This window comes from Limanda limanda, chromosome 2, assembly GCF_963576545.1.
Source record: "Limanda limanda chromosome 2, fLimLim1.1, whole genome shotgun sequence".
In the NCBI taxonomy this organism is placed as follows: domain Eukaryota; kingdom Metazoa; phylum Chordata; class Actinopteri; order Pleuronectiformes; family Pleuronectidae; genus Limanda; species Limanda limanda.
Window position 1 is genome coordinate 4,949,350 of NC_083637.1, and position 17,137 is coordinate 4,966,486.

The following is a 17,137-nucleotide window of genomic DNA, read 5'->3' on the forward strand; positions in this document are numbered from 1 at the left end:
TATATTTTCCTCTCAAATCCATAGTTAACTTTTTAAAATAATTTCATTAAAAACTAAAATTGCATCTTTTGTAAATATTCCTTACACTGTATTATTACTTATACGTTTACTGTAAGATTATTGTTTGAACGAGATAAGAAGATACAATAAATATCTGAAACTTTAAAACTTTAAACGTTGCTCTTTAATTCTAGATCAACAATTTGTGTGTTTATCCTCTTTCATCATGTTAGTTATTGGTTTCTTTTGTTATGTATAATTTTTTGTCTGACTTTATTGTTCGTAATATATGTCAAGTTGAATAATAATTAAAAACTTTCACCGTCCTGTCTGCACCTTGTGCTTGTTGTCCTTGCTTTGGTCACGTGGGTTGTCGTGGGGCTTCCGGATCATGTGACTGAACCTCCACGTCATATAGAACACTCTTCCTTCACAGATAGATCATGTTTGACACGTGGAACTTATTTGTTTTTGTGTGACTCACTGATCACGTTGTTGATTCTTGGACGAAATGAAGATGTTGACAGAAGCCTCAGGTTTTACTTCTCATGTTCAGCATCACTTTGGACCAAAGAGCTTTTTTTAAATCTTCCTAAATGGTGAATAAAGTATTTACTGCTGCTTTATGTCTCAGTTATAATCATGGAGGGATCATTATGACCAGAGGCTCTGAATACAAACATGCCACAGACCCAATATCCTCCAATATAAAAAACTAAAAAGAAAAGAACTATAATAATTATTTATTCCACCCCCCACACCTCTGGGATGTGTTAAATTAACACATTATATCATATCATATTATATTATACTGCATTACATTGCATATTGCAATATGACACTGTTCACTGTTTTGCATTTAGCTTTTCACTTTTTTACTTCACTTTTTATATCTTTTATATATTTGTATTCAGAAATGTTTATCTCAAAATAAATGTTACTTTGTATAAATATTGGTAAAAAGTGAGTAAATAAGAAGTAAACAGTGAGTAAATATATACTGGTTTCCCATTTTTTATTGCTCTCCTATGCATGTTGTATTTATTGCGTTTTTATGTTTCTATGTTCATTGTTTGCACCAATAACCAGAGCAAATTCCTTGTATGTGTGAACGTACTTGGCAATAAAATACTTCTGATTCTGATAAATGAGGCAGTAATTCAGCATTGGTCCTTTAATAAATTTCACTCTTATCAATGTTTAACAAGTATATACTTCATAAAAGTTACAGGATACACTTCCTGTTTAGCTGTTGTTTATTCAGCATCAAGTACTTTAAAATTATCTTAAAATGTCCCGAGGATATTTAGCCTAAAAACACTGTGAGACTTAAAAACAGCTTCACATGTGAAAAAGAAGAAATGTACAAAGATATGAAATATAAAAGATCGTTAATCTTTAGTTGGACACAGTTAGTATAAAAACATTTACAGCGATGCCCCGTGGAAATAATAATAGTCCAGTTTCTGTTCTTAAGTATTCATTTCTGTAAGATTTAGTGGCATCTAGTGGTGAGTTTGCAAAGTGCACCCATCTGAGTAAACATACATTGTGTATAAAGATGGACGACATCTCAGCTGAGGCCTCTCGTTCTCCAACAGGTGGCCAGATGCAGTACAAGTCATAAATCCTGCCTCCTCCATGTTGGCAGATGGGACAAATTATGTATTCTGAAAGATGGATTCGGTTATTTTGGTTAGTTCTTATAACACTGATGTTATAAGGCAAGTTTGATCCGTCTGTTCTGAGCGACATGGCGGTGCAACAGTGGAAGAGGACTTCATTCTACCGTAACGACAACACGAGGCAATTAAACACTGATGAAAACAAATATGAATATTCAAGTTCTGCCAATCATGACTTGTTGATGGTTATATTCCACGATCCAGAGGTGCCACCGGTGACACTCGGAGCGATGATCACACTTCCCTGCTGAGCGGAAATTGAGGCGGGAGCAGCAGCAGGACTCGAGGCAGAGGAGGAAGTGGAGGGTGCGGCTGTTTTTCTCTCTGAGGATGAAAAGATACAGATGTAGAGAAAGGCTCAGGTCCTTCAATGTCTGCAACAAGATGCTGCAGATGTTCTATCAGTCTGTTGTGGCGAGCACCATCTTCTTTGCTGTGGTGTCCTGGGGTGCGGGCATCAAGGCAAAGGACGCCAACAGACTGAAAAAACTCATAAGGAAGGCAGAGTCTGTGGTTGGCTCTAAGCTTGTCACTCTGGAGGCGGTGGTGGAGGACAGGATGCTGGCAAAACTGCTGGCAATCATGGACAATCCCTCTCACCCCCTCCACAAAACCCTGGACAAGCTAAGGAGCAGCTTCAGCCACAGACTCATTCAACCCCGCTGCTCGAAGGAACGATACAGGAAATCGTTCCTCCCGACCGCAATAAGACTGTACAACTCCTCTACCTCTGTCAGAGCCACCATCACAGAACTGCACTAAACCTGTCTCCTTGCACTGTGTACCTGTACAACACTCCGCTCCATATACACTTACTTCACATCATATGTGCTATGTGTAATATAAATCATATTGATTTTATATATCATTTTATACAATAATATTCTCTTTTGCACACTCTGTCTACATATTCTTACACTCATAGTATATTATATTATCTATTGTATAGTCAAATACTTATATTTATACCTCTACTATATATCATATATTATATCATACTCTCTGTATATTCTTTGTATATTCTTTGTATATATAAGTCTATATACACATATTTATACATGTGTACATGTTATAATTATTATTATTATATATACTGTTGCTGCCATTATTACTATATACTGCTATTATATTGCTATAATTACTATCATATATAAATATATTTTATGTTATATACTATATATACTGTACTATTTTTATATACTGTCTAACAATAACATTACCATCATATCATCAGTAGTATTACCATCATCTTGCCACTGCACCTTATCTACCTATTTATCTTGTGTTTCTGTTTTTATTCTTTCTACCTCAATATTTTTTATTTTATTCTATTGTATTGTATTTTATTGTATTCATATATACCGGCTGCTATGACGACTTTATTTCCCTTCGGGGATGAATTAAGTAATCTATCTATCAATCTATCTATCAATCTATCTATCTAATCGGTAAAGACACTTGAGAGAAGCTGGTTGTTGTTGGTAACTCGGACTGAAGGTGAGTTTATGGAATGAATCGTCCACTGCACCTGATTGAGCGTCCTGTAACTTCTCCGCCTTGCCGTTAAAGTTCATCTTCCTCAGGATGTCAGTGGAGATGTTCACGACTGACTCTTCGCCGTAGCTGCTAATCATCTCGCTGACAGTTTTGATCCGGGACGTCTTCTCCAGTCGGGACTTGGCAACTGGTTTGCAGCCGTCCAAGATGTCGCTGGAGAGATACCACTGAAACCTTTTGAAGTCGTCCTCGTCCAGATCCTCCAGAGTCTTTAAGAGCAGATCTGGAACCAGCATCTCTGCTCACTGCACAGACACAACGTGGAACAGAAGTGTTAGATCAAAAGTTCAACAACACTCGTTTGCTTTGTTAAGGAAGATAAACCACCTCTCTGTATTTGGGGTTGTATAAGAGTTCATGTTTGACCAGGGCTTCAACTAACAATTTTTAATTTATAACAACAATCTGCCCAGTTCATTAATTTATTATTGTATCTATATAATGTCTGAAAATGATCCTGTAACGTCCAGGATGTCACTTGTCATAGTGACACTGATTAAATTATGAAGCTAAGATGTTAATTCAGTGGATTTTGTTAAACTGGGCCGGTCCTGATACTTGGCTGGGAACAAGCATCATGACCAGAGTGGCTTTACAGGTGGATTCATTCAAATTAACAGATTAATCCTTAATTAACGCCTTTTGAGTTTATCCTCATTAAAGCTCAGGACATGCAGCATACAATTAGTTTTATAAGTCTGAAAACTTTTAAAATACAAAATATTTCTCTAATTCTGACAATAAACAAGTGATTTCAAAATACAATACAATAAACACAAAGAATTTCATGAATCCAGAATCTATAGAGGCAAATCTACACGTGTCAGGATTTTTGTTCCAATCACATTGTTAAAAAACCAGGCACCACTTTTATAAAAGTTTACAAACTGCACCTTTACTACTGATTCAAATAAAATAATGCTTATCAGTTGTAAGAATAAACAGGATGTGGAAAACCCTGGACCGCAAATCTGTTGTCTCTTGAATGAAATGATAAATCTGTGGTTATAAACGTTAGCCATTTATAAATGGTCGTGATCTTTGCAGCTTCAGATGTTAGTCAATCATTTATGAGTTAATACATCTAAACAAGTCTTAGTGATGTTGGTTTCTCTCTTAATAATGAACAATCAACAAATGTTACACACCCGTCCACATTTATGAATCATAAGTTAAAGTTTCTTATGCAGCAGTTACAGTTTGTAAATCATGAATGGATAATAAAAAATGCCATGCTTACGGTTCCTGTTATATGCTGTGTAGTGCAGATCTGTGTTTTGTGTTCTTCTGTGTGTAACTGTGTGTGTGTAACTGTGTGTGTGTGTGTTTCAGGGCCTGTATTGTTTATAATTTTGTTGTTCTGATCAGATGTAAAGGAGAATGAAGCTATGATCGAGTCCAGTGTATCTAACGGTAAAGTTTGATCCGTGCACTGTTTCTTTTAGATAAATGACTGAGCTGTTAACACAGGATGTAACATGACGGCAGCTGAAAGTAACAGGTTTGATTAGCTGAGGAAAACGGTTTACATCAACGATTACCTGCAGAAAGTCAGACATGAACATCAGAGACAATAGAGTCAACCACTCACTGTATGTGTAACTCCAGTGTGCGTGCGTGTGTGTCTGTGTGTGTCTGTGTGTGTGATCCAGAAGAACTTACTGTGCCACTCGCCTCAGGTACGACGCCACACTGACAGCTGCTGTGAATAAAATAGCACAAACCCGGGTCACACAGGAAGTTCAAAAAATACAGTACAGAAAGAGACAAGCAGGAAGCAGAGGAGAAAAAAATACTTTCAATTGAAGGTGAAATGAAAGTGAAAAGTCCTTTTCTCTACCAGTTGGCACTTCGAGACTAAAGTGGAAATGAGAACAAAGTCAACTCCTCTGCTCCGGCTGATACAGATGTCATCAAACACTTATAATAATGTTAACTACAATAATAATACTTATAATAACTGAGGAGCTTTAAAAACAGGGTTTGAAATTACAAATGAAAAGGATCAATAAAAAGAGGAAGACAACTCTACAAGAAAGCGAATAAATACAATTTAAAAGAACAGAAACTATAAATCATAAAAAGCAAACATCACACAACCAAGAAGTGACCGTAAATTAAAATAAAAAATTCAACACAATATATAGAAAATACACAAACATAGATATGTGTCTGTGAAAAGCTCATATCTGCAGATGGTATCGTCTGAACAATATAATAGACAGAATCTATTGGTTATCAACTCTGTGCCCATCAGCTGTAGGCAGGTTGAATAAATGACAATAAAAATAATTTGTTAAATAAATAATAATTTAAATTATAACAATAACACATATTTCAAGGGGGGCAAGGACGATTCACATATTTATTATTATTGTTATTAAGGAGAGAAGAACATAAAGTGAGTTAAATCCATCCTTCAACACTTTATTATATTGTATAATAATAATATTGACTATAGCATATTTATGGGAATACAAGAGGAAAATGAACAATGAAACAGTTTTTTCTAAAGTTGAGGTAACACTCATAAGAATCTACAGCTGTCATTGTGCCAGGTTTTGTGGGTTTTCTGAGACAATACATCTTTGAATTCACTGGTTTGTATTTTCAATAGCTCCACAGTGGCCCATTGCTGCGTAACACACACACACACACACACACACACACACACACACACACACACACACACACACACACACACACACACACACACACACACACACACACACACACACACACACACACACACACACACACACACACACACACACACACACACACACACACACACACACACACACACACACACACACACACACACACTCTTGCCCTCCTTGCTTCAGCCCTACACTGCATTATTCTTGACCCTCCCTTCCTTCCTCTCTTGATATACCAACAGAGAACGCCCAGGGTGGGTTTCAGAGGCCAAAGCAAAGGAATCGCCTGATTATTACTTTCAGACACACGAGTGGACAAACACACCCACACCCACACAAAGAGACATGCATACACACCCATGCCTCAATAAAAAACTGAAGTACTCAGAGTTTCCCTCATCAGTCCCGGACAGTGTCCCAGCCGGCACCACACGGCCTTCAGCGTGTGTTTGAGGAAGACGTCCCATCAGCAGCCGGTATTCTGAGCCAGGGAAACTGATGAAGGATGTTTGCCTCCGCTCGACCAATCACGCTGCTGCTGCTTCACCTGCTCGGCTCAGGTGAGTGAGATGACACCTTGATGGGGCTTGAGAAGACTAGAGGTCAATCTGAAAGAGAAAGAATCAGTAGAGAGATGAGCAGAGGTCTGTGTGGACAGAGCAGGTTCTGGAGTTTGTAAAACCCTCAGAGAGGAATTTAAGTAATTGTTATTCTGGGATTATGATCTTAACTGGAAAGAGAGAATTTGATTTCTTTTGAGGGGCAGTAATATGTTTTTTCTCCTTTTTTGCATGATCTGGCCATATCTTTTAATACCTGTCATTTATCTTATAAACTTTATCAGTTCTCTCAAGCTGGACAATGAATAATCCCAAAGACATATACATCACAAAAATGACATTAAAGGACATAAATTGAAATCCTAGCAGTGTTTCACTACATTGAATAATTTCTGTAAGTACGATTTTGAGGTAAACTTACACTTGAGTGTTTAAAATTTCTGTTTCTACTTAATCACATTACAAGTTATATATTTTTTTTATCCTCTGCACACAACATATACACTAACTAATTAAAGATAAGTAAGTTGGGAAAATTAACTGAAAATCTTCATGTATGTACATTTGGAAGATAAAATAACCAACCAGCTACAGAATTATACATCTTGTTACATGTTAATGCATCAAAACTAATTATCTTCCATTCCACCATCTATGCTGCGTATCCTTTGAAGAAATTATATCTAACCAGTCTTCTGAAAACACAGACCTACGATTTATTTTTTGTTGACTTGCATCATATCCACTTTACCCGAGACTTTGCCCTTCTCTGCGAAAACTTCTGTGGCAAACAAAAGAAAACCACACAGCTAGCCTGTGAGCCAGTCGGCTATTTTTACCTTCCACTGGTTATTCATTGCCGTGTCCTGCGTAGCGTGAACAAGAGACAAGAGACAAGAACTCCTGTGATCCAACGCTGATTAACAACGTCATCAAACTCGGTCTTTTGTTATTATTTTGATTGAGAGACCCCCTAGTGGCAGAAGTTATGACCCAGTGATGACCCTGTGCTCAACACACAGAACCCTGTGTTTTTTGAAGAGTGGCACGTGGGAAACATAACTTAGTTTGACAGCTTCTCCGCTGACAAGCATCAATGAGCTACTGCGAGTGCGATCCCCTGATAGGCAGCAGAACAACCTCAGGATCCAGTGGAACAATGGCCACAGAGAAAGAGAAGGGAGTTCTTTTCGACTTGGGCAGGGTGTCCTTCCTTCCTCAGAGGAACACACTGGGTGTATTCAGCGCGCCACGAGAAACAATGGTTCACAATAGATCAGCTCAAAAGAGTATTATTCCACGAGATGGCAAAATTCAATTGACCCCTGAGTGTATTATGATAAGACAGAGGGAAATGACTCATAAGTTCATTTGACTCACAGCTCCAGGATAAACATTATTAGAAGCTTTGCGTCAGTGATTTTTTAAAGTGAATTGGTCTCTAAAAGGGCGTTAATCCTTGTACTTTATGATTCTGAATTCAATGTTCAAGATTCAAAAGAATAAAACATATGTTTGATTTCTGTTGTTTACATATTTACCTGACTTACGATATCTTTTCTCCTCTTCCTCTCCCAAACCACTCCTGGGACCTCAGTTACATCACTTTCCATTCGCACAGCTGCTCCACCCATTCCGTCCCAAGTCTCCCGTCCCTCACCCGTCCAGTCTTTCCCCTCGTCTGTCAGCGTCTCGCCCTCCATCCCTCCCTCCATCAGCAGCGGAGAGGCGACCACCACAGCTGGATGCCCCCTGACCACGTCGCCCTCCACCGTGGTCGTCAGGTATGGAAGGAATAACTGATATTAGCTTTCAGAGCGGCTCACTGGTTCACTGATCAAAGGGTCCGCTCACCTAATTTAAAACATTTCTCACAAACATTTAACGTTTTTGCTCGAGTAGCTTTACGGTTCTTTCCTGTGTCAGTGCTTCCCACTGAAATGTTTGTAAAGTGAACGTTTTCTGTAAAATTGTGACGACCAATTGTGTGAAACCTCCCATCACAGGTTTGCTGATACGTTCACAGTCAACTGCTCTGTACCAGTGATGGGATTCCCTCTCCTGGGCTGGGAAGTCAAAGAGAGAGAACTCATGGTAGCTAAAGAGAAATGCATCACTGATCTTTAATCAGCCAACAGCACCAGAGATAGGATTCATAGAAGCATCTTCTGTTATACTGTAAACACGCTCCTAATAATAGAGCACCACACAGATAGTAATGGATTTTAATTTGATTTGTGACGTCTTGTGACTCCAGCCGATTCCCGAATCCACTACGGATCGCTTCCTGGTGTGGAGTGTGGACAGGATGACCGAGTGGAGCATCGAACCCTCGTGCTACGCTCTGTCGGAGCAGGGAGGACAGTGCCAAATCCACCTCCCTGTGATCGTCTACAGTGAGTTTTCTGACAATATGCACATATGCACAAACTGAAATGGAAACCTACTACACTTGACTCATAGATATCAGTCCCCTAAACATGTCAGATCTTTTAAAAATCAAGATCCATGAATTAATCACTAGGAAAACTGGGAAAATGTTAAGTCAAATTCCCTATCTTACAATTTTTAAGGACCCATCGTATGCCCATTTTACCGCAAATGATATGGTTCCTTGGGGTCTTAATGAAATGTCTGTAACATATTTTGGTTTAAGAAACACCCTTTTTACCCTGTCTAAAACAGCCCTCCTGAGATTGACCTGTTTTGAGTGAACCACAACAAATCGCGGAGCTGTTTTTTCCCAGAGTTTTTGGGAAGGTAGACATGCCAGATACCCAAATTAACGTGTAGAAGCACTACAAAAGTGGAATTTTCATAATATGTGCCCTTTAAATTTAGATTCTGCGTAATACTGCCAACAAACAAACCAGCTAGAAAGGCTCTGAATAGAATTTATACCTCGGCCAAGGTCCCCTTTAATTCAATCGAGGTACACCAAGTCCACGTGCTGATATACTACAAGCCCCTGCCCCTACTTCACCACTAGATGGCACTAAATTCTACACACTTAACCTTTAAGTGATGTATCTCTCTGACATGTTAAATTAAACATATCTTTTCTTTCTGGTTGATCTGGTCCCCTGCCTCCACAGAGCCTCCAGACTTCGTCTCCATCAGCGTTGCCTATCACTCCGGTCCGATGCTGGAGGGGCGTGGCTACACTCTGCAGTGTGAGGCGCAGGGCGTGGCTCCGGTGGGACGTCTCGCCGTGACCTTCTACAAGGGGCCGTCGGCTCTGAGTCAACTGCGGTCCATCAACCCGGAGAAGAAGCCAGTGACCAAGGTCTTCACTCTGGATATTATCCCCAGTAAAGAAGATAATGGAGCTGAGTACTGGTGTGAAGCCAAGCTGGAACTCGGACCAGACGGACCACAGCACCCTCCAGTGGTGACGTCACAAAAACTCAATGCCACGATCCTCTGTGAGAGAAGCTGCTAGCAACATTCATTACAGATTTAAAGTGGATTATTTTGATCTACACGATTTACATTCTCAACCCTCTTCATCCCTTCCTCTTTTTTCCCAATGTGCTGCTTCTCTGCACCATCTCTCCCAGTTGGTCCAAACCTCGTCTGTCCAACGAAGCTGCAGGTGAGAGAGGGAGAGAGTCTGTCCTGTGAGGTGAGAGGGAACCCTCGGCCGTCAGTCACCTGGTTCAGGGATGGACAGGAGGTCGCCCTGCCCGCTCACTCCACCAGAGAGCATGCTGGGAAATACACGGCCTGGACAATAGGACATCTGGGAGAGAAAAACTTTACAGTGGAGGTGGAGGTCCTCGGGGGCAGAGGTAGGTTAGAATTAAAGTGCTGAAACTCCATTAAGCTGCAAGCAATTATAAATATCAATCTTCTAAAGATTTCAATGAAAATGTTGAAGATCTCACAACCTCCTTGGTAACAAAAGCAAACCACACCACACACACACAAAGCCTTCGATCCAGATTTTAAACTCCCACATCGAGACGTTTCAATTACCACGAAAAACCACGACAAATAAGACAGAGCTCAAAGTTTTAGGTCAGCCTGTAATAACAACTTGTCTCTTCCTCTTTCCAGGAACTACAAACATCTTGAATGGATATTTCCTTTTGGGCGTCGTCTTAATCCAGATGATTACGTGGCTGTAAAAACAAAAAACACGACCCAGCTCCAACTGTGACCCCCCACCACATCATTTGAATGAACTGCTCCCGATACGAGGGATACTTTCAGAGCTGGAGTCAGTGAAGTGATTGTGTTTCTCCTCTTTTTGTCCCAATGGATCTTTTTGTGCTTCTTTATGTTCAAGGTACATTTTCTTCTGTTGTTACACTGAAGCCTCCACAACAGCTACATTTCAATTCATGCAGAAAAAATAATCACTTTCTTGTCGTGTACAACTTCATCACAAATCATGCTGACTGTTCAGTTTTCACATTTGCTAAATGTTGGTGTCCCCAGGTCTTACTTCTCTGCTGTGCATTAAAATGAACTTTCCAATGCAAAGCAGCAGTGGGCCTGTGTTCTTGATTTAGAATTAAACCATCTGACCTTTTTCCTTAGCTCCACTTGTGTGAGAAACTTGTATAAATGTGTAAAAAGTATACGACTGAAACTTTGTGCTGTTGGATGGAGCACATACCAAAACACAACCTTCATTTAACAAGTTGCTCTTTAGAAATATAACAAAATGTGGACAATACTCACGTAAGATTAAACAAATATTCACAATTCATCACTTTTAATACAACAAAAATCATTTTGGGTATATAGTCCATGAATTCTCAAGCTGCCATCCATCAAATATCTATATATTATTAGGGACGGGAATCGGCAGGGACCTCCCGATACGATACTATCACGATACTTAGGTGGCGATACGATATGTATTGCGATTTCTGTGGGTATTGCGATTCTGTAAGTATTGCGATTCGATATTACGATTTCCTGGGATTTCTTTTGGTTATTATTATTTTTTTTTTAAATACTGGACCATGGAAAAATGTTGAATCATTCCTTCAAATACAACACAGTCAAATTCACTTAGAGCTTTACCAGTTTTATTTCAAATATTAACATTAACTTAATGACTGCCGGGCAGCCAATAGAGAAAATAAATAAAAAAGTGCCCCATTATTGTATAGCCCCTGTCAACTGCACACAAACTGACAGATTAAGAAATGTATGCCACTTAGGCTACATTTAAACAATAAATAAAAGGTAAATTAAATAGAATGAATAAAAGTTTACTTAAAATATAAACTTTGAAATAAACAAAAAGTAGGCTATTGTGTTTGCATGTAGCCGATGCAAAGCTAGTGCTTGGGTATGTTAAGATTCTTGTGCAAAAACAAGAGCTGGTCAACATGCTCTGGGGTGATGTTGCTCCCCCCATATATCCCCCCCGGTATAAACCAATAAATATGTTTTTTAAAAAAAAAAAAAAGAATTGGTTGACCGACATTTAAAGCGATGTATTGATGATATATGATGATGATATATATTATATACCTGATTTATATTATATATGTTGTATCCCCACTGTTTAATTGGCTGAGCCCAGCACACCTGTACCGAGAGGTGGGGTACAAGCTGGAGAGGTCACACAGAAAAACCAGGAATTGAAGCAAGAACCTTCTTGCTGCCCCACGTTCTACCCAATATTTAAACTTATTGTTGAAAATGTCCTTAACTCATGTTAACACAATCAGGCTAAATATGTTATATATGCATCTCTTTATTATTATTTCAAATTAAATCATTTACATGTCAAACACAAGTCAGAGTTATTTACCGTCAGAGGTTCACTGAGCAAACATCAAGTCTTCAGAGTTCATTTGTGTTTTTACTGGTAAAAGTGCAACTAATCTCTTCAAGGTAAGACACAAAAATAAACATGACTATTCTTTTATTCCAAAACAAAATATTTAAATACAACACGACAACAACTCTTCAACTGAGAACTACAAATTGAAAATGACTTACTGTGAGTAAATCAGCAGTGGGAGGAGTCAATTAATGATGATGCAGGAATCATCGGGAATGACCTGCACGTCCAGATTCCTGGTGAAGAGGAACCAGCAACCGCAGTCACCCCTCCTCCTTTTTTAGCCTCCATACCAGTGTTAATTTCGTTGACGATTACGAAAAATATTCGTTAACGCCCCTTTTCCCATGACTAAGACGAGACGAAGACGTAACGAAATGGATCTTTGAAAATAAAAACTATGACGAAATCTATTTTAATTTTCAGAGCAGAGGCTGCAGCTGGTTTCTACCGAGCTTCAGTTTCCGCCTCCAGTCTGATCTGCTTTCACTTTTTGTTTTCACATTTCGCCGACGCCAACTAAAATATATAGGCTGCAGCTATATGTTTTTATTTATTTCAAAATAGGGTACTTCTTATTTCATACATTTCCCACAAATATGGGGATGACTCAAATAACCCTACATAGTTCTGCGTTTAATTTATTTCAAAGTAGGCCTACACTTGCCTGTGTATTTTCTTCTCCTCTTCATAAGCATTTGGTGTTTCCCTTTGTTGTAACAGGTAAAAATAAATAAAATGTCAACAGTTTTCTTTATTGTTGTTCTATAATTTCATAAATGCAATAATCTACAGATTAGTATAGTATAACTTTATATAAAATTTTATCAGCTTTGTTATCAAATATGTTTTGCGGCTCCAGACAAATTTTATTTGGGGGAAGAGGGGGCAAAATGGCTCTTTTGATAGTAAAGGTTGCCGACCCCTGCTATAGACCTATAGGAGGGACATCTAATGGACAACCTAAGTACTGCAAGCTAGACTAGTATGCAGTTGTAGACACAACACAGGGGGTCCCTGGACCTGAGAAGGGAAGATAAGGAGTTTAATGTGGCTATTAAATGTGACTAAAACTAGACTAAAATGTAATTTGTTTTTGTCGACTAAAACTAGACTAAAATGTAATTTGTTTTCGTCGACTAAAACTAAGAAGGATAAAAATGACTAAATGTGACTAAAACTAATATGCATTTTCGTCAAAAGACTAAGACTAAATCAAAAATAGCTGCCAAAATTAACACTGCTCCATACTTTTCAAGGGAGCAGCTTCCTTCTTCCCAACGTCAAGTGGGATAGAGGTGGAAGTATTTGAGGCCACAGGAAAGACCTCCGGCTCTTGGGGAAGTTCTACCTTCAGCGGTGGAGCTCCCTGGAGAACGTCCAACACCGTGGAGGCACCGCTGATGGACGCCTGCTTCTTATCTTGTCTGGTCTTCTTTACTCTAAACAGTTAGAATAACTTTTATTTTGACATTTGTTTGGAAATTCATGTTATTTAGGCCTGGTGCATGCTAAAGGATTTTCAACTCTTAACCCATTTTAAAAAACAGACACCATGTCAGATTTAACCAATTTTTAATTTTCTAATCGTCAGAACTCAAACACTAGACGATTTGTATAGAACGTAAAACCACGATTTCGCTTTGGCGATTCCAAAGACTTGTGACCTTAGAGACAAGCACATGATTCGTTTAGTCGCAGCTGTACAAGTACACAACACCTGGTTAGTGACACTTCTCGATCAGCTGGCTCTCATTGGCTATTGTGGGTTTGTGTCTGCGCCAATTATTGTAAATATCAAACATTCGAGATCAGACAGGCTCCTAAGCAATCTGTAGTATAAAGATTATTTTTTAATCTTTAAAATTGGCCCCGATCATCCTCTAGTGTGCAGCGTCCCTCACAAATTTACTTGCAGCTTGAACTCCACAGATTTATTCAACTTACTGCAATGAGGTGGAGAAGCCCAGTAGTTCCCTGCTCTCCCGTATCAATGGCCTGAAACAAAATGTAAAGGACGGTTATGTCTGCAGGTAGAATGAGGTGAAAAACATAGAGGAGTAAAGGTGAATTTGCTTTAGGTTCTCGTACCTAGTTCGCATCCAACCCTTCGGCCAAAGTGGTTTCACCTCATTGTCCAGCAGTGTCTTGAGGAACTCCTCCACCTCCTGGTTCCCGTTGTTCTTCTTTTCATATCTGTCCATTTTTGTCCTTAGAACATGACCCAGACACTCCCTGCAAGAAAAGATTTCATTTGTTACCTCATCTTTTCCAGGTTAATTTTTCACATTGACTGATTATTATTTCTGACCTGATCTCCTCGTTCCATTTGAACAGTTTCTTCGGACCTCCTCTCTTCACACCGTCCTGTGGGGCCACGTTCACGGTCTGATTGACCTCACTCCCGTCCTCTGTTGTCCTGACATCCACATGCAACAGAAAAATATATTTCTTATTAGGACAGATATGTTTCTAATTATTAAACAAACATCGTCAGTTATTTACTAGACTTAACTTCACACAGGGCAAAGCTTAGTTTCAAATAAAAATCACAAGAATAAGTGTCACCATTAATAAGCAGCCATTTTGTGTCAGTTAAAAGGAGAAATACGATCTTTTAGATTTTTAGTTGCTCTCTCTCTTCTTTCTAGTGGAACCTGAATATGAGAATAATACATCTCGTTTAAATTAAGAATTTCCTTTACGATCACTTTAGGTTTGGAGCTGACTCAAGTTAAATTTAAGGAAAAACATTTCCCTGCATCGTTTGTTTTAAAAAGAGGAATTGTTTAAACTATTGATATTTATAATCTTCACTCATCACCCAAGACAACATGTTACTGAACTCACTTTGACGTCTTGACTTGTTCGTACGCTTGACAGTTTGAATTGTAGCTTTCAATCTGCTCAAGCATAGCTTTGGCGATGGCCTCCTTCAGTTTCTGGATGGAATCCTCCTCCTCATCAGTGAAAGATTCCAGAAGTTAACTACATTCATATAAGATACAGTTGAAGCAACAACTCAAACATGGAACGCACTCACCATGTGTGCGAGCAGCAGCTTCTTCACACGTTTGAGGAGCGTTTCTCTGCTGCAGGGCAGGAAATACGACAGGTGCGTGTACAACCTGGATCGCACCTGGCCGGTCTGACCCCGGCACTGCAGCTCGATCCTGGACCAGGACAGAGAGTTCAACACCATGTTCAACATCACTGGTCACGCAAAGAACACAACCACTCAAAGCAAGATCATTACCCAAGTGCCCTTGAGCAGAACACGTCTAATGAGCAGGTCAGATTCACTGAAATATGAACCAACCAGAGGAGCCTTTTGTGAATGTGTGAAGTTTTCCATTATGTTACTAGTTTTTCGACATTGATTTGACATTTTCATTGTAAGTAATTTTCCTGCCAGTCTCCAGAAAAATGTGACAAAGCAGATTTTGGATGTGTGACCTGTGCTCTACTCAGTGAGGTTCTTGTTCTACTCACTCGAGCAGGATGGAGTTGATCTCTGGAGTGAAGAACTTGAGTTTCGATTCTCCCTCAGAGATCTTGACAACCTGGAAATAAAAAATAATAAAAAATGATCATCAGCTGTGGAGCCATCCTGAATTTGACTGTTTACATCTGACAGCAGATGCCACACACACACACACTGAACCTCACCGCCATGAGTGTCCTAACACTGTCCTCCAGTGCGGGTGGGAGCCCCTCTGGCAGGGGGGGGCACAGCTGTGATGAACCGGCCTCTGACAGGAGCTGGATTTGCTCCGGATGAGTCTTTGTGTTTGGAGGTTGAGGAACAGTGAGGAACTGGGAATCTTCACTGACTGTGAGAAGCTGTGTTTCTGCCGTCGGTTGAGAACCTGAAGACAAAGTCTCTTCACTGTCTAGTAAAGAAACCAAATATATATCAAAGTCCATGGTGCTGGGTGCTTGGATGAGGACGTGGTCGTTGGTGGATCCGATCAAACTGAGAAGGGGATCCGCGAGTCCGGAGCCGCCACCGCCGGCCGCATCCGGCGGGCACTGAGGGATTGTGGGTAAACCAGTGACCCCCGATGCTGGCCTCTGTTTCACCTTCACCAGCTTCTGTCGTTCCTTCTCCTTCTCGTGTTCACATTGCCCGGTCTTCACAAAAATCAGGTCACAAAAATCGATATACAGGTGTATCATGACCAGACAAACAAAAAAGTCTTAGGTGCAATTGGAAAAACACAACAGGAAGCCTGCTATATTGCATTTAGTGGCCATTTTGGCCATATTCCAAATTTTTTACTTTGATGTACTTGTACCAGGGCTTTCATCGGATCAACTTAAAATTGAGATGAGTGTCATCACAACAAGATGGAGATTAAAACTGACTGACAGATTTTTTTTTTGTCACACGGTGTGACCGTGGCGTGGCGTTAAAGTTTGATTACACGCCATTAAAACACGATGTTCTGTAACGCGGACAAACATGGACCATTAATCCTTTGATGCTGAGCCGCAAACAAACAACTCCACTCCTGCAGTGCCAGTCTTCCTAGATCAAAGGAAACTTCATGTCCTGCAAAGGTCAAGTCTCTTTCTGTCTCAGAACTGGGACATTTCCTCAAACCGTGTCAACGGCGAAGGTTCATCCTTCGCCAAAGGAGAATATGTTGTCATAACTCCACTGTGCATTGTCCTATCACCACCAAACTTCTGTCTCATGATCAGAGTCAAAGCCTGAACAGCTCTATGTGTCAATTTCCTCAGTCATTATTAATTTTTTTCAGGCAAAACGCATGCGACGCTTCAAAATGCATGTGCTCGGGCCCACCCAGTGCTGCTTTGCAGCCCTAGAAATTTTTGTTTAGATTTTAGTTTGTATTTTTC

At 39.7% G+C, this 17,137-nt stretch overlaps 1 protein-coding gene across 1 annotated transcript; it reads left to right on the forward strand.

Moving 5' to 3' along the window:
* Positions 1–6,277: 6,277 nt before the first annotated feature.
* Positions 6,278–10,937, forward strand: LOC133026543 (MAM domain-containing glycosylphosphatidylinositol anchor protein 1-like). Its single transcript, XM_061093424.1, has 7 exons — positions 6,278–6,457; positions 8,055–8,246; positions 8,469–8,556; positions 8,720–8,858; positions 9,558–9,887; positions 10,023–10,253; positions 10,522–10,937. Exons 1-7 carry the CDS (start codon positions 6,408–6,410, stop codon positions 10,590–10,592), a joined length of 1,101 nt encoding a protein of 366 aa, XP_060949407.1. The 5' UTR covers positions 6,278–6,407; the 3' UTR covers positions 10,593–10,937.
* The last annotated feature ends 6,200 nt before the right edge of the window (positions 10,938–17,137 follow it).

What these genes read in the sequence shown, in the direction of transcription:
- LOC133026543 (XM_061093424.1), top strand. Translation starts at nt 6,408, where the DNA reads ATGTTTGCCTCCGCTCGACCAATCACGCTGCTGCTGCTTCACCTGCTC. An exon ending in CCTCCCTGTGATCGTCTACA is followed by an intron (nt 8,859 to 9,557) that starts GTGAGTTTTCTG and finishes CTGCCTCCACAG; the next exon opens with AGCCTCCAGACTTCGTCTCC. An exon ending in ACTCAATGCCACGATCCTCT is followed by an intron (nt 9,888 to 10,022) that starts GTGAGAGAAGCT and finishes CATCTCTCCCAG; the next exon opens with TTGGTCCAAACCTCGTCTGT.